Raw genomic sequence first — 21440 nt, forward strand, 5'->3', positions numbered from 1 at the left:
GTATTTAAAATACATTTCAGCAAATTGCTACAGACAGGTTCAAATTTAAGTGTAATCCCGAAGTAATGGATGTGCAAACATATGCAAATGTCTACAAAACTACTGTGTGTGTTGGGACAATGACGATATAGCCTTTACCTTGTATTCCCCTATTTTAAAAGGTCAATCATCTCTTGACCTGCCCCATCAGAACTCATATCTGCAAAAGTGAATGTCTAGGGGTGGGACCTGGGTACCTGTTTGTTTAACAAGTTTTATACCGGATTTTCTAACCTAAAATTTGAAATTTACTAATCTAATCTTTTCCATATCTAAAATTCTGGTTTTGTGAGTCTCTGTACTTAAGCATGCTTTAAACTTATAAACCATTTGTGATTAAGTAGATATGAACTATTATTATTATTATTATTATTTTTAGAGACAGAGTCTTGCTCTGTCACCCAGGCTGGAGTGCAGTGGCATTATGTTGGCTCACTGCAACCTCTGTCTTCTGGGTTCAAGCGATTCTCCTGCCTCAGTCTTCCAAGTAGCTGGGATTACAGGTGTGTGCCACCACACCTGGCTAATTTTTGTATTTTTAGTAGAGACGGGGTGGCTGGTCTCAAGCTCCTGACCTCAAGTGATCTGCCCGCCTCAGCCTCTCAAAGTGCTGGAATTACAGGTGCAAGCCACCAAGTCTGGCTTATTATTTTTGAGACAGGGTCTCACTTTATTGCCCACACTGGAATACACTGGCATGATTTTGGTTCACTGCAGCTTCTGCCTCCCTGGCTCAAGTAATTCTCCCACCTCAGCCTCCCAAGTAGCTGGGACTACAGGTGTGTGCCACCATGCTTGGCTAATTTTTAAAATTTTTTTGTAAAGACGAGGTCTCACTATATTGCCCAGGCTGGTCTCAAATCCCTGAGCTCAAGAGATCCTCCTGCCTCGGCCTCTCAAACTGCTGGGATTATAGGCGTAAGCTACTGAGCCCAGCCATCAACTAGACATTTTCTAACATGATAAACAACATTCTTGGGCCATATAATTTCGTGACTTCAGTTTAGGAAGAAAAAAGGAGTGTTGGTTATACGTAGTCTGTGGCAAAGACAGATATGGACACCACATTAAGAAAATCACTGATAATCCAAATATATTGTTTTGTCTAGCCTTTTCTCCACCAAAATGATAAATGCTGTTTCTAAGTAGCCAACAAACAACAAAACTAACTGACCTAATTTTATTTTATTTTTTGACTTTCATTGTCTACACTGTATGGGTGTCATGTTACAAAAACTGTAAAAAGGATCCAGATAACCCATAACCTGAGCAATGAGCCCCTAAATACCAGGGGCAATTACATCTATTGCCAGAAACATGGAAGTAATTGGAGTAGCTTAGTCTACACTGAAGCTATAGAAGCAATCTCTCACCTAGCCAGTAGGTGGAACTATACACAAGTGCATTGGCTTTGCTTTTTGATCCACATGACTTTAAATCTTACAGTAATTGATATTTTTGGTTTGTTTGAAACCCAGGAGATAAGGAGGATGCAAAAAACTAGGTAAGGTCAATTGTTGAGGTGAATTTACAAAACAATGATACAAAAGAACAATTTTCTATTTCTATTTTGTTTCTGGGCCTTTTGAGAAATAACTAAGTTATTTTAACTGAATTTATAATCTACGTCCAGGTCCCTAGAGCTAATAAAACAATTCTAAATTTAGAAAACTGTCAGTTAAAATTCATGTTAAATCAGGGAAAATTGAGTATCAACTGATCATGACGTGATATTATGGAATTATTGTTGATTTTGTTAGGTATAGTAATAATATGGTCATTTAAAAAATCATTATCTGTTAGAAATACAAACGAGAGTATTTATAGGTGAAATGATAGTGCTTTAGAAATCTCCAGGGGAGAAAAAGACATCAGGAAGAACAGAATAGGAAAGGAAAAACGTTTTGATAACTATTGAAGCTTGGTGACCAGTATGCTGGGGTTTATTATACTATTCTCTCTTTTCATTTGAAATTTTCCACAATTACACTGTTAAAAAATAAAGAAAAGAAAAGAAAAGAAAAGAAAACATAAGGCCATGTTCTAGTGATTTGGGTTAACACCGGGATCGGGTCACTGGAAAATATTCAATTTAAGCAGGTCTCATCTCGATATACAGCCAACCATTAATTATTTCCATCACAACTAAGTCATACAAAATTAGTCACATAAAATCCCATACAGACTACTTCAACAATGAGGGACTAAAACTATCCTGTTAAAGCCACTGGAAATAATACTTTACAGTTATAAAGCACTTCACCATTTACAAAGGGAAGTCACATACAGTTTCTCATCTAGTTCTCATAATCTTAGGAAGATTCTGAAGGCAGGCAAACTGAGGCTCAGGGAACTTACAAGACTTGGCCAACCTCACATAATTAGTAAAACTGACAGAGCTGGGATGCTAACCCAGGTTTTATGAAACCAAAGATCCTTTTTCTACTACATTGTCACTAAGTCCCCTTTGATACAATTAGCATACATGGTGAAATTTAGGTGAATTTTTAAAATTTGCTTTCTGTGATCATTACTTTATATAGTATATAAAACTTGCTTTTTAGGAGGCTGGGCGTGGTGGCTCACACCTGTAATCCCAGAACTTTGGGAGGCTGAGGAGGGTGGATCACCTGAGGCCAGGGGTGTGAGACCAGCCTGGACAACATGATGAAACCCTGTCTCTTCAAAAAATACAAAAATTAGCCAGGCGTGGTGGCATGCGCCTGTAGACCCAGCTACATGGGAAGCTGAGGCAAAGAATCGCTTGAACTTGGGAGGTGGAGGCTGAAGTGAGCCGAGATGGCGCCACTGCACTCCAGCCTGGGCGACAGAGTGAGACGGTTAAAAACAAAAACAACAACAAAAAACAAACCCAACTTGCTTTTAGTTTTCTCAGAAAATATACATATAGACAGAAATAGATTTCTTGAATAAAGAATAAAATTAAACCAGAAAAGTAATTTTAAAAGAATTATAATATCTTGGCCAGGCACAGTGGCTCACACCTATAATCCCAGCACTTTGGGAGGCCGAGGCAAGCTGATCACCTAAGGTCAGGAGTTCGAGACCAGTCTGGCCAACATGGTGAAACCCTGTCTCTACTAAAAATACAAAAATTAGCCAGGCATGGTGATGTGTGCCTGAGGGAGGAGAACCCCGTGAAGCTGGGAGACGGAGGTTGCAGTGAGCCAAGATTGTGCCACTGCACGCTAGCCTGGACAACAGAGCAAGACTCTGTCTCAAAAAAAAAAAAAAAAAAAAAGAATTATATCTTAAAATTAGAAGGGATGTTAGAAGCCAGCTCTAGTCCAAAATTAAAACCTTATCTTCAGTCCCCTTGGAAGGATCCAGCTTCAACTTGAGTGCTTCTAGTGAGAAACTGCATAGTCTGTGAGACAGCCTGCTTCATTCATGGAGTAAGTCGAATCATCAAAAAGGTCTTCTTTAGTTAGAGGTGACGTCCGCCACTTGTTGATTCTAGTTACTGCCTCTGATGCTACACTTGAATAAGCATATAGTTTTATATATGACAATCTTTCAAATAACTGTGGACATTGATTATGTTCTATCTATGGGCTTCTGCTTTGGGGACTCTTCTAGCAGAATAATAAAATGAATACATTCGTGGATAACTAAAGCCTCCCAGTCTTTTCAAAAGCTCTTCCACGCCAGTGGTCTTCAACCTGGGATTTGGGTATCTCTGGGAATACCCAAAGTCCTTCCAGGAGCCACATGAAGTAGGATATTTTTAAGGCAATCAATTTCCATATCTTCATTTTTCATAATTTCGTCTGTCTGTAAACAAGTCTGTGGTCTGCTTGTTTTTCTTTTACACCTCCACATCTACAATCACCCATCTCCACATCTCCAGTTACCCATCCAAAAGGCAAACTACTCCTCCATCCCAAAAAGCCTAACTTCAAAGAGATGGCTGGGAAATGCACAGCCCCTGAGGGAGGGAGAGACCCTTGAAAGCAAAACAAAGAGAGTTTGAGAAAAAAAGGGAGGTGCCACCTTACTCGAACCAGACAATATATTCATGGTGAGCTGTTTTAGAATTCATAATCAATACTAAGATGAGTGTCACAGGGATGTTCATTTAACACTTTAATTTTATTTGAAAAATGAAGTCAGATTTTTTTTTCCCTGACAGAAAATGAGTCTGATTTGGCTGACTGATTTGACAATAAGGACTAGCACTGTCATGTAGGTCACATAGCAGACATTTTCCATACAGTGAATGAGATAAACAGGCAATTCTACAGTTGTGTAGAAAATATATTTAAGGCTGGGCGCAGTGGCTCCCGCCTGTAATCCCAGCACTTTGGGAGGCCAAGTATGGCAGATCACGAGGTCAGGAGTTTGAGACCAGCCTGGCCAACTTGGTGAAACCCCATCTCTACTAAATAATACAAAAATTAGCTGGGCATGGTGGCGCATGCCTGTAGTCCCAGCTATTCAGGAGGCTGAGGCAGGAGAATCACTTGAACCCAGGAGGTGGAGGTTGCAGTGAGCTTAGATTGCGCCACTGCACTCCAGCCTGGGTGACAGAGTGAGACTCTGTTTAAAAAAAAACAAACAAAACATATTTAAAAGAATATTCAAGATACTGAGAATTATATTCTCACAACGAAAGTTTTTATATATCAACCTAAAAAATACGTGAAGGGGTACATACGTTTTTCAAAATTCTTTTTTGTTGTTGTTGTTGTTGTTGTTTTGAGGCAGGGTCTTGTTCTGTTGCCCAGACTAGAGTACAGTGGTGCAATCATGGCTCACTAAAGCCTTGACTTCCCAGGCTCAGGTGATTCTCCAACCTCAGTCTCCCAAGTAACTGGGACTACAGGTGTGTGCCACCACACCCACCTAGTTTTTGTATTTTTTGTAGAGACAGGGTTTGGCCATGTTGCCCAGGCTGGTCTTGAACTCCTGAGCTCAAGCAATCCACCTGCCTTGCCCTCCCAAGGTGCTGGGATTATAGGCATGAGCCATCACGCCTGGCCTCAAAATTCTTTTAGCAGGTTTGCCAGAAAAGATTTTGAAGGCTGTGTCTCTATGACACAATTTCCAGGCTCCTTTCCATTCTGGTTATCCTATTCTGCAGACATTCCAGTGTCCTGCTTACTATGAATGGTCCAGGGTGAATCGGGGGAGTATGGCTTTGTTCTGAATACTATATATTCCTAATTAATGTAGCCTAACCTTCCATTCAGGGCTTTTTAAGCTGTTGCAAACAACTAAAATGTTTACATCTTTTTTCACATAATCACAACTAAATTCACACTGATCTTGCACTTATTCATGTTTGAATGAAGGAGTTAACATTAACTGGTCTTAAATTTCACCTTCTTTGTTTCAGCTCCTTTGCTACAAACTTGTAAAAATATTTTTGAATTTTGATGTAGACAGTCAATGCGTTAGCTAGTCCTTTGTAGGGAGCAACTTGTGAAATGCCTCCCAGTGATCCTCGCCTCCTGATATTCAGGCCCTGGTATAATCCCATCCCCCTTGTGTATGGGCTGGATTTAGTGACTCATTTCTAACTGCAGAAGTGATGGTGTGTAATTCTGGAGATTAGGTTACGAGACTGTGACTTCTGTCTTGCTCATACTCTCACTTATCCTCTTGCTTGCTCTGATGAAGCCAGCTGCCGTGCTGTAAGCTGCTCTATAGAGAGGCCCAACGGATAAGGAACCAAGGGAGGCTTGGGCCAACAGCTCTTACGGAATTGTGGCCCTCAGTCCAGTAGCCTGTGAGGAAGGCAAGACTGCCAATAATCATGTGAGTGAGCTTGGAAGCAGATCCACATTGTAGTGGAGTGTCAAAATGACTTCAGCTCTGGCCAACAGCTTTATTATCACCTTGTGAGAGACCCAGAGCCAGAGGACCCTGCTAAGTTGGAACACACATTCCTGATGCACAGAGACTGAGATAATAAATGTATGTTGTTTTAAGCCATTATGTTTTGGGGCATTTGTTATGAAGCAATAGGTAATGAATATACCCTCTGACCTTGGTATCTTTTGAATATTTAGTATCTTCCGTTTTTTTTTTTTTTTCCTAATCAAAGTCACTGATCACAACTTTTTTTTTTTTAAAAGAAAAAAATAGAGAGATTTTGGTATGTTTCCCAGGCTGGTCTCGAACTCCTGGCCTCAAGCAATCCTCCCTGCTTCAGACTCTCAAAGCACTGAGATTACAGGCATGAGTCACCACTCCCGGCCTGATTACAATTTTGAACAGAGTGGGATCAAAGATAAAACCCTGCAGGATGCTGTCCTATAAAGCGTTATACAATCTCCTTGGACACAATCATCTGACCAGAGCTGGATGATCCACTTGTACTATCCTTAGCTCACAATTCTCTATCTTACCAACAAAAAGTCTGTGACAAACATATCAAGTGACTTACTGAAATCAAGATACACTGTGATCTATAAAATTGCCCTTATATGCCATACGGTGATTATATCAAAAGAGGAAACTAAGTCTGTCATTACTTGTTTTTAGTTGCCAAGAGTCTTGCTACATGGATGCCTCCACTTTCATCCTACTCTTCTTCACTAAGACTTCTACTGGTCAGAAGTTTATATTTTGCGGTCCTATCCCTCTGAACTCGATTTCCTTTTGGAGTCTCTTCTCTGAAGCATGCTGAAAGCATGAGAGTAACTGAATATGCCCAGCTTTTGCTTCCTTTGCCACTGTAAACCTTATGATGACATAATCCTTTTGTCTTGTGACTTTAGGTCTTTCTGAACAGAGAAGTTCACAACTACTGTTAAACTTCAAGAGAAAAGTGTTAGCATTATCCAACACCAACATTGCTTAAAGTTTTACCCTTTAAGAATTAAAATACACACTCACAATTCGAAAACCATGTAAAGCATTCCATCTGAGCTATATGTCTCCAATAACTCTACAATGTGTGGATGTTTCAGCATATGACAGATACTGGCTTCCCGCTTTAGATCTGTAAAATAAACATACAGCATACTTCATTAGGTAGGAACAAAAGACAATTAGAGTGAATGATGAATGAATGGATGTGATCTATGGTAACATGGATACTTCTCTAACTAGAGAGATGAAATCCCCCATTTAAACTTAGCTTAACTTTTTACCCTTTAAAGTCTTTGACAATATAGCTTTTCATATTTTTTTGCAAGCTTAAATCTATATGCAGTATAGAGTGAGCTCTTAATAAAAAAGTATACATTTCTTAATATAAATACTTTCCCCCAAAGCAAAATAAATACACAAATAAATACTTTCCCCAACTCTTTTAATCAAATCTCAGCCTCCAAATTTGTAACTCTTCCTTGATCTGCTAATAAACTAATAACTCAATTTACTGTTTTGATTTTTACCTCTTTTTCTTAGTTTTCCCTAAATAAAAATATGTTGTCTATTCTTTAGCCTAAAATCTAGCATTTATAGACCTATCAGGGAAGTTATATGGAATAGGGAACAAAAATAGTATGGTTTAAACAGAAAAGGCACTACTCCTAGAGTCAAAGTCAGAATTTTTAAAATATCATTTATAAAATGTGCTGGGGTCAGGTGTGGTGGCTCGCACCTGTAATCCCAGCACTTTGGGAGGCCGAGACAGATAGATCACTTCAGGTCAGGAGTTTGAGACCAGCCTGGCCAACATGGCAAAATCCCATCTCTACTAAAAATGCAAAATATTAGCCAGGCATGGTGGCAGGTGCCTGTAATCCCTGCTACTTGGGAGGCTGAGGCAGGAGAATCACTTGAACCCGGGAGGCAGACGTTGCAGTGAGCCAAGATCGTGTCACTGCACTCCAGCCTGGGCAGCAAGAGTGAAACTCTGTCTCAAAAAAAAAAAAGTGTTGGATAATTCCAAACTTTACCTACCTCACAATGTTACTTTGAAGAACAAATCCAAATAATGTATGTAAGACTACTGTGTAAGCTCTATAATACTATTTGGAAAACAAAGTTGTTAATATCATCATCATCATCATCATCATCATCATCATCATCATCATATAAAACAGTTTGGGCATGGAAATCACTTGCCATGTCTACATGGAATAGAATAATGAAAGCCATCCAGTGCTAATAGCGCTGGGGCTTTACCTATTTGCTGATGACTAAAATCCAATGTGACATTTTTATATTAGAAAGTAGAAGGGAGATAGGTAAGGAAGAACCAAGGCTAAGGATGTACTGCACAAAGCAAAATAGATAACATTATCTCCTTTCTGATTTATTAATTCAACTTAGTCTTGTCCACAGAGCAATGATCGTAGATGGAACCTTAGAAGACTGACTTACATAAGGGTAGAATGAGAAAAAGAAGTCAGAAAATTTGACAAAAGAGAAGCCACAAGGAAAGGAAGAATCAATAATATTAAGAAAATCAAGAGAATAGAGGAAATTAAGCTGTAAGTAGCTGGAGAAGGCTGAAAGCTGAGAAAAGACCATAAGATTCAGCCAGAAAAGGTCACGAGAATTCTGGGCAAGATCAACTTTTGGGGAGGAGTCAGGGTTGAAGTCAGTATGCGGGAGACAATTATGCAATAATCAATTAAAATGATCACACCTCTCATTGGGCTAAGTACTTAATACAGTCACTGTCACTTGATGTCCCAACTACCCTGTGAGGTAGGTATTTTATGGATGGAGAAACTGAGACTTAGAAATGTGTTCAAGATCACACAGCTATCGTAAGGGTAGGTTTATGAACCCTGGCCTGCCCAATTCCAAAGTCAGCAGTCCTTCCATTATGCCATGCTGGGTTTGAGCACGATCATATTAGAAGAATCTGGCAGTAGCAAAGAAATAGTGGGGTCAAGAGAAGGTTTTACTTGTTTGTTTTTTTAAAGGAAGCACTCTGTGTTTGTAAGTGGTAGTGATGAAAAGCCTATAGGATCTGGAGTCAAAAATATGGTGCTGGTCCTGCCTTTGTCCTACCATCTGCAGGCTGACTGCTAACTTCTACAAATGACTCCCTTAGAGTCAATGAAATGGGGCAGTGACAGGTGATGTAGTACCTGCAGAGTCTACCAAATCAGTTTGAAAGGGCAGTGTTAAGATTCTAATGAGAAGCTGGATGTGTGGAGCCAAGCACAGCAGGGCTGGGGGCTCAGTGTTTACTGCAAAGGAAGAGATCAGAGGCACAGGAAAGATGCCTCCATCTCCAAAAGTAGTTAGGAAGGCCCCACAGGCGGGGAGGATGTGAAGCAGCTGTGGGGTTTGTGCTGGGAAGTCATAACCATGAGGAAAGCTTTTAACAAGTGTGCTGGAGGGCCAGGCTGAGCCAGACAACATCAATCACATGCCTGCACAGATTTTTCCTCTCCAAGAGTGTTCTGCCTTCTATTTCTAGGAAAAGCTTAAAATTTTTAATACTCATTTTTATGTTTATCTCTAGTTTCCCATTTTTATTAGAACTCACCCTTTCATATCTTCTGTTTTCAACTTAAGTTTTTCTTTTTCCATTCCTCTCTATTCTAATCAAAAGCCTGATTTTAACTCTATCCTATGACACTGGAGTCATGAAATAAACAGATTGGCGTTTGCCACAATTAAAACGGATCTTTTCTCTTCTTTCCAGTTTATCTTCTATTTTGCCTCTTTCATGTAACTAAATTGTATTTTTCCTTTTTTGAGACAGAGTCTCGCTCCATCGCCCAGGCTGGAGTGCAGTGGTGTGATCATGGCTCACTGTAGCCTCCACCTCCCAGGTTCAAGAGATTCTCCTGCCTCAGCCTCCTGAGTAGCTGAGATTACAGGTGTGCATCACCATGCCTGGCTAATGTTTTGCATTTTAGTAGAGACTTTTTTCTTTCAGAAGCAAACCATCACAAATGAGGATTTTTTATTTGCCACTATTATAAGTCTGAACTTTAAACAGATTCTTGGACTGGTGGTTCCTATCCATCAGTTCATTCAACGTTAGCACCTGGAGATGGGGTTTTACAGTGTTGGCCAGGCTGGTCTTGAAGTCCTGACCCCAAGTGATCCAACTGTCTCGGCCTCTCAAAGTGCTGGGATTACAGGTGTCAGCCACCGTGCCCAGTCTAAATTATATTTTTATCTCCACATTCACCATTTGCTATGTGATACATTGGTTATACTGAAAGTTTGTAAGCAGAAATGGATGCTCTTTAGACCCCTCCATTTGAGCCACACATTTTGATTGGGTAAACCAAAAGTCCTTGGTCTAGTCTCTTATCACCTACCCACTCTCAAAATAAAGGCAGAATTGCTGGGGGACCAGCCTTCAAAGCAATTTAAATGTCACTGGATCTGACATTTCAGAACTAAAATCAGAACACTGATTGGACAGTATGAAACTAACAACATAAAAATATATTTCAAATGATAAGGGCAATGATCTAGAAAAATTGTGATCATGTTTTCCTGAATTCAAGCATAAATTAAATAGCTCAAATAGAAAGCACAATTAAAAACACAAATACATTATATATCCTTTCCAACTGTAGATTCCACGAATATCAAACTCAAAATGTTTGTTTCTAAATATGAATGTGAGTTAAAGATGTATGTATTAAGTGCTATTAAGTCTACGCTGATATAGCAAACTAAAAACACTATTTGCCTACAAATCAACTCTAGAGGCAAAGTAGGAAGGAATTTGAAAGCAGGTGATAAAAATATGATTTAAAGTTGTGATTATCTGACTGCTTACAGGTGTTAGCACAGAATGTACCTGTGAATGACATGACCCAGGGTTACCATCTCTATTTTGGAGTATTGTTTTGTTTACAGACTAGTAACTGGTACCTCTCTTTACTTTCCTTTGTACTTTCTTTTTTTTTTAATGAGTAGATTTTTTTATTTCAATAGTTTTTGTGGAACAGGTGGTGTTTAGTTGCATGGAAAAGTTCTTTAGTGGTGATTTCTGAGATTCTGGTGCACCTGTCACCCAAGCAGTGTATACTGTACCCAATGTGTAGCCTTTATCCCTCACCTCCCCTCCCGCCCTTCCCCCAAAGTCCATCGTGTCATTCTTATGCCTCTGCATCCCCGTAGCTCAGTTCTCACATACGAGTGAGAATATACAATGTTTGGTTTTCCATTCCTGAGTTACTTCACTTAGAATAATGGTCTCCAGCTGGGTGCAGTGGTTCACACCTGTAATCCCAGCACTTTGGGAGGCCGAGGCAGGTGGATCACCTGAGGTTAGGAGTTCGAGACCAGCCTGACCAATATGGTGAAACCCCGTCTCTACTAAAAATACAAAAATTAGCTGGGTGTAGTGACGTGCATCTGTAGTCCCAGCTACTCAGGAGGCTGAGACAGGAGAATTGCTTGAACCTGGGAGGCGAAGGTTGCAGTGAGCCGAGATCACGCCACTGCATTCCAACCAGGGCAACAGAGCGAGACTCTGTCTCAGATTTAAAAAAAAAAAAAAGAAGAAGAATGGTCTCCAACTCCACCCAACTTGCTGTGAATGGCATTATTTCATTCCTTTTTACGGCTAAGTTGTACTTTCTTTTTTGTAATATCTCAGGAAATTTTAAAAATATTTTAAACTAATCTATTTCTGTGTTTAGTGTCCTTATATTTAACTATGTGCCTATATTTATTTTATCAATTTATTTCCCTTTAAAAGGGGAACTAGTAGGCCGGGCGCGGTGGCTCAAGCCTGTAATCCCAGCACTTTGGAAGGCCGAGACGGGCGGATCACGAGGTCAGGAGATCGAGACCATCCTGGCTAACACGGTGAAACCCCGTCTCTACTAAAAATACAAAAAACTAGCCGGGTGAGGTGGCGGGCGCCTGTAGTCCCAGCTACTCGGGAGGCTGAGGCAGGAGAATGGCGTAAACTCGGGAGGCGGAGCTTGCAGTGAGCTGAGATCCGGCCACTGCACTCCAGCCTGGGCGACAGAGCCAGACTCCGTCTCAAAAAAAAAAAAAAAAAAAGGGGGGAACTAGTAATACAGATAGCAATATTTAATTTTCTAACTCAAATTAGAAACTTAAATGAAATCAACCTGCCATATGGCATTAGAACTACTATTAATTTCCTAAAATGTTTGGGCTCTTCAACAATAGTAAAGCAAGTATCCCACCAGAGTCTGCCTATCGCTGGTCCTCAAGTAAGGGAAAGTTAGGGAAGCTGGTTCAAGTGGTCTGTTTCAAAAATAATTTTCCTGTAAAGTACTATTTTACTACTACTTTTCTTGAAGAACTAGGAGAATTTTTCATTCTATCTTTATCTGAACTTAAAAGATCTAAATTTAAGATTTTGTTTGCTCAAGAGCATTCAGTAAGGATTTTTTTTTGGAGCTAGGGTCTCATTCTGTTGCTCAGGCTGGAGTGGAGTGGCGTGATCACAGCTCACTGTAACCTCGAACTCCTGGGCTCAAGGGATGCTCCCACCTCAGCCTCCTAAGCAGCTGGGCTACAGGCACGTGCCACCATGCCCAGCTGATTTTTAAATAGTTTATACAGACAGAGTCTTGCTATGTTGCCCAGGTTGATCTTGAATTCCTGGCCTCAATCAATCTTTCTGCCTTAGACTTCCAAAGTGTTAGGATTACAGGTGTGAGTCACTGCACCCAGCTCAATAAAGATTTTGATCAGCACCAACCGACTGAAGTATAATGTAAGCCATGTATATAATTTTAAATTTTCCAGTAGCCACATTAAAAAAGTAAAAAGAAACAGGTAAAATCCATTTTAATAACATATTTTATCCAATTCAATGTATACAAAGTATTATTTCAATATATAATCATACTAAAATTAATAAAATAAGTTACATTCTTTTTTTGTACTATGTCTTTGAGATCTAGCATGTATTTTTACACTTACAGCAAATCTCAATTTGGTCTGGTCACATTTTAAGTGCTCAATAACTACATGTGGCTAGTGTCTTCCAAATTGGAATGGTGCCACTCTAGATAAGTTGACTTGCTTTAATTCTTATCCTCTCCTGATTGTGAGTTCTTCTGTAATTCTTATAGATATTTATAATGTCAGTCATTCCAAAAAGAATCTAAATTCAAACAGATGTGTTTTTAATAAATACTTTCACAAAAGGAAATCCTATAGCTTCTTTTAATAACCCAAATCCATCATTTAATAACTAAATCTGGAATTTCTTCACTATCGTTAATCTAACGCAACCTTTGAGACTTTAAAGTGTCCCTCTATAAGTCCTCATTTAATTGTTATTGTAATAACCCTGCATGACATACATATACATATACACATACATATATATGCACATATATCTCCCCATTTTACAGAGGTAGAAACTGAGATACAGGGCCCAATGATATAAATCACACAGCTAGTAAGTGGAGGAAGCAGGACTAATAACCAAAGTCCTTTGCTCTTTACATCACACCACAGTGCCTCCTGGGTCAGCATAGTTTTTACACATCCTAAGATCCAATCACACAATAGTGCTAATATGGTAACACTGACTTGAATGACAGGCTATCAAGACTGTTACAGAACTGGCTTATTTCAGCTGCACTGTAACTAGTGATAGTCAGAAACTAGATACTGCTCTTTTCCTAACAAATATATAAGTATTCTCGTTAATTTCCAAACAATGTCTAGATTGTGTTAGAAATTCAACAGTTAAACAAAATTCGCTAAGAGCTGACCTGGACTCAAAATCAAAATAAAGAATATTCTAATCTAATCATAGAAAGAACTAGGATAAGTATTAATGTGTTCATTTCAATAAATATTAATAACAAAATAAGTAAATGAAAGTCATTATTGACTCAACGTATTTTTTCCTTAGTGTACTGAAATTAATGACCAAATGATATTTTAAGAAAGGAATCCAAGCAGAACCTTGGAAGGATTATAGTAGCAAAGTCAATTTCTGCTGCTGGGTTCTACCTTTATCTAATAACCAAGTTGAAGAATAAAGATCACAGCTGCCTTCGGCAACAATACAGGTCAGGTTGGCTTTAATGAGGCTATCTTCCTCATTGACCTTTAGGAAAGTTGACCTCAGCTAGTGAAGAGTAGAGGACTAGACAGGCTCCCATAGAAATCTGGGTCAACTGCAAACTCATAATTTCTTTGATTTTTTTTTCACATGTTTCACTACTAGCTCTATACATTTTGTTGTCTTTTTTCACACACACACAGAGAAATTCAAGCAGCTTCTAATTTCTTTGAATTCTTGCTCATAGAAAAAAAACTCCTGTGGCCCCAAATATCATAATCAGGTGAATAAAGAAAGAAAGCAGCACATCATTAATTCAATGTTTGACTAATGTGAAAATTTTCTTAAATAGGCAAATGTGTATTAATTAGAAATCAATCTTAACTGCATTAAGCATTTACAAATTAATGGGGTTTTGGTAATATATTTCCCAAAGAGTTTTCAGTTCTGATAAGTGTAACAAATTTGTATATGACAAAAATAGAAATACGTTGCTCTAAATTTGTCTAAAAGGTGCAACTGCTGTGTTGCTTGTCATTTTGGCAAATGTAAACCAAAGAGGGGAAGATCAGGGCATTTTACTATTAGAAAAACCAGACATCTATTTCAACATGGTATTCCTTACTTTATAAAAGAAAATTGAGAAATATCAGTTCATAACTCAATTACTTCTCAATATTAAAGTCTTAAAAATCATACATGTTAGAGCCTGAAGGAACTTTGTGGGATGACAGAATGCATACATTTGTCAAAACTCACTGAAGTGTACAATTAGATGGGTTCATTTTATTGTGCCTATGTTCTTCAATAAAATTTAAAAAGCAAAGAGAAGTTACTGAAATAAAATGGGAATTCAACTAATATATCAAAGCAAAAAAATGTTCTTCACATACCTGTGCTTTATATTTTCATAATTGTGTTATCTATAATTTACTTTCTATATTTATTAACTGATAGCTGAGGAGTTCAACAAGGACATGCTGACAGGATAGATTTCCTTACCACCCACTTCTCCCCCAAATCTCCTTCCAGGATGGGGCCAGCCCAGGAAATACTGACAGCAGGGCCAAAAGTTTTCCCAGAAAGCAATTTGTGGTCTGTTTCAATACGTAAAAAAGGAATGACTGAGGTAAAAATTCTGTACAGCATAGTGAAATGATTATCTGAGGTTTTTTTTTCTTTTAATAATACGGGTTTCCCCATCCAGCTACAGAATCCTTTTATCAGCAAAGTCTCCTAAAAATAGTATAAAACAAATTTATCATAAAAAACCCTACCAATATGTGACACTTATTTGTAAAAGGACCAAGAAAAATGAGTTAATTGTTTTGATAAATACTTTGAAATCACGGATACTGACAGCCCTGCTTGATTTTTCCCTGAATAGCTCTTCTGCCATTTCATCAAATTTGGAATGGGCAAAGCATAAGTTTCCTTAAAAACTGAGTTAGAGACCAGGCGCGGTAGCTCATGCCTGTAATTGTACTAGCAGTTTGGGAGGCTGAGGCAGGTGAATCGCTTGAGCCTGGGAATTTGGGACCTGCGTGGGCAACATGGCGAAACGCTGTTTCTACAAAAAATACAAAAATTAGCTGGGTATGGTGACATGTGCCTGTATTCCCAGCTAATGAGGAGACTGGGGTGGGAGGATCACCTGAGCCCGCGAGGTGGAGGTTGCAGTGAGCTAAGATCATGCCACTGCACTCCAGCCTGGGAGAGAGAGTGAGACCCTGTCTAAAAATAAACAAACAAATAAATAAAAATAAAAAATAAAATAAAACTGACTTAGAAGCAAAGGCTTCTAGTATCTGATTCACACACAGTTGAGTGTAACTGCAGCAAGGCAGGATGCTCAGAGCCAGTGAAAACAAACAGATGGAAGGAAGGCAGGGCCTTAACTCCTCTTCACTTAGGAATCATTTGTCACTTAGCATTGATGACACAATATTATGGGAAAGAAATACAGTAAATACCTTATTTAAGTCATTCTAGATAATGGTTTATTTCATATAAGTGACTTTTCTGGATAGGGTACCAACCTGTCCTGGTTTGCCTGGAACTTTCTCAGTTGTGGCACTGAGGATCTATCCAGGTTGAAAGCCCTGGGTTCTGAGAACCCGCCCTCATTCCCAGGCAAACCAAGACGACTGGTCACCCTACTTCCACAGATCTGGCATCTATCCTTTTAAGCACTAATACGTTCTGCTGGCAGGCAGTTATGATAGGGCAATAGACTTGTAGTCAAAAGGCCTGTCTTTCCTGTCTTCATCACTTTGTAGCTGTATAACCTTAGATCATCTGTTTCCTCATTTGTAAAATAGAAAGGGTAAGATAACAACTCCTATACAGGGTTGTAGTTAGGCCTGGATGATTAATAAAGTATGTGAAAGTGCTTGCCATGGTGCACATGCACAATAAGTTTTGTTTTCTTTTCCTTTCACCATTTTTGGTAGAAATCATTCTTTCCTACATTTAACTAATGTTAATCAAACCAAGTTTGACGCCAAGAAGGCAGCAATGTGAACATCTATTAGTAAACCACACTGCTATATATAGTGTAATTCTATGCCTACTTTAACCTTGCAGTTTTTCATCTACAGTTTTTTGGGAAATCATGTATTTCATAAAAAACCTCAAGTTGACCGTAGGATTATTTGGGGAAAGAACCAGACACACTCAAAATGTTTAATAATAAGCACACTAATTAAGAAAAGTAAAACAGAACCCACGTAGCTGTATGTGTGTGGCCTACTGATTACCAAAATTGTTAATCTTCCAGACAGCCCTTGGAGTCATCTTCACACCATCTACCACTTCTCCTCTACTTCCTATATGCAGCTGCCAAAACCTGTCCATTCTATTTCTGCAACACCTGTCAAAACTATCTTTCTCTTACTGCGGTTACCCTAGTTTCAGCCCTCACCAATTCTTGACTGGATCACAGCAAAGATCTTTAAATGGGTTTCTTTGCCTCTAGTTTCTTCTCTTTAGACTCATTAAAGTGTCACCATAGTTTTACTCTAAAACAGGTATTATTATATTATTCCAAAATCTTCACTGAGCTCCATTCCATACAGCAAGACATTATAATCCCTCAGCATGGCTTTGAAAGCCTTCCAAAAAATCTTTTAAGTCCAACAACTTAACTAGGGTTCACAGACCTATTTAACAGCATAACTGGAAATAGAAGCTAGCTCTCATGCTTCTTAGTCAAACAATTTAGCTTTTGCTTTTCTTTTTTTGAAGTCACACATTTATACATTCCTTTCCATTAGCTTCTTCCTTCAGCCTCCCTGACCCCAATCCTGAACCACCCGCAGCTTGTGCACCAGCCCCCTGCTCTCTGTCCCCTAACAAATGCTGTTCCCTCTGTATGATACTCCATGTGCTTGCTTCCTTCTCTGCCTGGTAAACCCCTACTCGTTCATCAAGATCCCACTTAGACGTTGCCTCAAAGTTCTCTTTAACAATCTCCCAAGCTAAGGGAGGCATACCCTGCTGCAATCTAACAACCGCCCCCATAGATGCCTCAAGATCTTGGCATTTACCAAATTATTCCACTGCTGGTGATTTCCATGCCTGCGAATCCTGCTAGAAGGCAACATCAAGCATACAGGACCCATTTACCCAACTTGGACTCAACATCTATTACACATCTCCCGTCTCACGTCAAAGTGTATGTATCACTGAATCAGAGAATGTTAGAAACAGAAGTGACAGTTAAGAGAGCCATCATCACATGCTCCTCTCTATCCTCAAATTTTACTCTGAAGGAAAATGAGGCCCTAGTAAGACACACCCAAAGTCACACAGATAGTTCACAGCAGAAGTGGAAGATGAACCCAGGTCTCAGATTCCCAATCTAGCAATCTTTCTGTTACCACATATGCTATGTGGAAGAGGATGCTAAAAATGCCGAAACTTCAAGGAAATCTACTCCAGGTGGTATATCATAATGATTAAAGACTTCTCAGAGAATGATCAAGAAATGCCATCTACTTGCAGATAACTGGGTACGAATGTTAAAATGGAAAACTTCAAGGTACTACTACTACTGAATGTACTTGCTTTAAACAAAAGTAATATATGCCTAACTTTTTATGTCACTGGTTGGTTTATATACTGTATTACTTAATATTATAAATTACATGTCCCCAAAAAAGTTTCATTTGGAAAGAATATGTAAGATTGTAAGTTTTAACAATTTCTTAAATCCATTTATGTATGTGGATATTGTTTTTGGTTAATTATTCAGGGGTAATTTTATTAGGTTAAATGACCACAATTCCAAAAGCAGCATGTTTATGCAAAGAGCCTATCTAATTTTCTTCCACTAGAGGGAACTAAAGATCATATTATAGCTAGTTGGGCACCCAGCATTTCACCAACATCTCTGGCTTTAAACAATATTATTGGTCTCAATAATAAAATACAAAGATGAGATGACTATTTGCCTTTAACATATCTAACAACAATAACCATCAGCTAACATTTACTGAGTACTAAATATGAGTCAGGCTCTATTTTAGATGTGTTGACCCACTTAACCTCACAATAATTCTAAGAGGCAGATGATGTTCATGTTATATATGAATAGACAGAGCGCAGTTAAGTAACTCACTCACAGAACTAATAAGCTGCGGCCAGGCGTGGTGGCTCGTGCCTGTAATCCCAGCACTTTGGGAGGCTGAGGCAGGTGGATCACCTGAGGTCAGGAGTTTGAGACCAGCCTGGACAACATGGTGAAACCCCGTCTCCACTGAAAATACAAAAATCAGCTGGGTGTGGTGGCACATGCCTGTAATCCCAGCTACTTGGGAGGCTGAGGCAGGAGAATTGCTTGAACTTGGGAGGTGGAGGGTGCAGTGAGCTGAGATCATGCCACTGCACTCCAGCCTAAGTGACAGAGCAAGACATTGTCTCAAAAATAAAAATAAAAAGAACTAACAAGCTGCAAAGCAAAGAGATTGGAACCTAGGTAGTCTGGCCCCAGAACTTATGCTCTAAATAACTCTACTATACCACTTCTTAGGTCTACAACAACTCAATTCTGAATATGAACTTTATAGGTTAGCTATTTCTCTGAATTACTTCTAAAAATGGATACATAAAGTCTTGATTAAAATAAAGCTCAATCAAGCAAACTTCCGTAATAAAATCATACCTTTCAAAAAACCTTAAGGTTTCAATTTCAATTCAATGTTCAATTTCAATTCAGTTTTCAATCTTAGTCCTTTCAATTGAAGTCACTTGATAGTATTTGTATAAAACTAGTTTTCTATTAAGACAGAATCATTAAAAACACAATGACAGCCAGGCGCAGTGGCTCACGCCTGTAATCCCAGCACTTTGGGAGGCTGAGGCAGGCAGATCACTTGAGGCCAGGAGTTCAAAACCACCCTGGCCAACATGGTAAAACTCTGTCTCTACTAAAAATACAAAAATTAGCTGGGTGTGGTGGCATGCGCCTGTAATCCCAGCTACTTGGGAGGCTGAGGCAGGGGACTCACTTGAACCCGGGAGGCAGAGGTTGCAGTGAGCCGAGATCACGGCACTGCACTCCAGCCTGGGCGACAGAGCAAGACTCTGTCTCAAAAAATCCCAAAAAAACCCCACAATAACTAGGTGGGGCTTCTGGAATGGCTGTATAAAGGAGCTCAGGGATATCTCTCCCCTGGAGAGACATATATTTAGCTGGTCCAAAATCACAATCATTCAAAGTCCTTGGAGACTGATCAAAGGGCTTACAACAAATTGAGAAGCATTTATTCAATAGAATCTACAGAAATTCGATAGGAACAATAAGAGTTTGTAGCATTTGAGATAGGGTCGCCGCACAGGGACTGCACATGTCCCTCCACAGCTCTGTTTCGCCAAAGAATTGTTTTAAGGAGTTCAGCAGCTAAGGGCACATCCGCTCCTTGAGGTGGAAAAGCTACTCAGGGTGGATTTGGCAGCTAGTAAACATTGGTAGATCCCATTTTCCATGGCTCCATGCTGTGGAAGGCCTATATGGAGCAAGCGGCAGAAGCTGATGGCAGCAGTCATTTCTTTACCCTAAATTCCAGCTAAAAACAGAGGAATCAGGTGAGGAAGCTGGTAGAGTGCAGTCCCCCCTGCCCACACAGCTCTGTGTTGTCAAGAGAGCTACAGAGGTGTGTTTGGCAGCTGACTGGCAGCTCCCATCTCCTTCAACTTTGTAGGGTGAAAGAACTATTCTGAGTACATTCAGCACCTGGTGAACACTGAGAGATATCATACTCCCTGGTTTTGGGCTGTGGAAGATCCATACTGAGCAGCAGCAGAGGCAAAAGGAGACACGGTTCATACTTCCTCCTTCCCGGCAACACAAAAACCCTGCTGCACAGGGTGGAACAGCCAATGAGGAGTGAGTTCCCCATTTTCCCCAGCTCCTGCTCTATAGTGCAGAGATTCTGCTCAGGAAAGTGTATAGCAAGTCTCAAAGACTAGAAAAACTTGTCTCTGACAAGGGACACAATTTTAATTGGATCAGACTATGGAGTAATTTATACCACAGGGCATTGTCAAAAAGAAGGGAGCAATCAGCTATCGATTGGTTAAGTTTAACACCAATAGAGGTAGCAGAGAAATGCATGGATGAGAACCACACCTGTCCTGAAGAGGGACATCAGAGGTTGCAATGAACTAGTCTAGCAAGTTGCTAAAAAAGAACAACCCTGGAGTGGAGGAACGTGTCAGTATCCACAGTTGCTATAACAAAGTGCTAAGAGACACACAAAAAGCAGAAAAGTGTGACCTTTACAAAGGAGGGGAAAGAAAAGCAGAAAATAGAAACTGCCTTTGAGGGAGCCCAGATGTTGGAATTAGCAGAAAAGATTTCAAAGCAGCTATTATAAATACTCTTAGCTGGTGACTGACAGCAGCAGGAATACTCAAGCAGACTAATTCCTGTGAGATATGGGTCTCTGATGGTCAACTTTGGCTCAAGGACTCCCAATAGGACTTACCAAAACATCCTTGAAACTGCACCTTAGTCAAATAATTTTCCTACCCAATCCTCCTCCTTTTCTTCCCTTTTTCCTCCAACGGGGTCAGACCTGCATAACCTGTGATGGTTGTCCCAGCATCCTCCAGCTCCCTACCCATTCATTTTCACTCTCAATAAATTTCTTGCACATCAAATCCCTTCTTGACATCTTTTTGTAGAAGCTGAACACAAGCTTTCTGTAGAACCTGCACACAAGCTTTCAATAAGGCGAGCCAGTAAGAAGCACGCTGATATGCCTGTCAAAATGTCCCCCAGGAAGGTTTAGGAATAGGAAGCACCAGGTATCTTTGAGGGTAGGGTTGCATGGCAGAGCAGATAACAGGAGGACTGGCTGAACCTTTATAGAAGCAGTATGACCTTCGATATCTTTGACCAAACAAATTATCCTTCCCCCACTTTTTGGGGACTTTGGTCACCAGACCGCTAGCTCATGTCAAACTGAACTGCTGTACTTAAACA

The 21440-nt window shown here is 39.7% G+C and overlaps 1 protein-coding gene across 22 annotated transcripts in view; it reads right to left on the reverse strand.

Moving 5' to 3' along the window:
- Window positions 1-21440, reverse strand: part of CASK (calcium/calmodulin dependent serine protein kinase) — a 407963-nt gene that overhangs the window by 259584 nt on the left and 126939 nt on the right. For all 22 annotated transcript variants that reach the window (XM_015127198.3, XM_077987861.1, XM_077987857.1 and 19 more), the window contains 1 exon segment: window positions 6904-7009. In XM_015127198.3, coding sequence (XP_014982684.1) covers window positions 6904-7009 — 106 coding nt within the window.

This window comes from Macaca mulatta, chromosome X (genome assembly GCF_049350105.2).
Source record: "Macaca mulatta isolate MMU2019108-1 chromosome X, T2T-MMU8v2.0, whole genome shotgun sequence".
NCBI classification, from domain to species: domain Eukaryota; kingdom Metazoa; phylum Chordata; class Mammalia; order Primates; family Cercopithecidae; genus Macaca; species Macaca mulatta.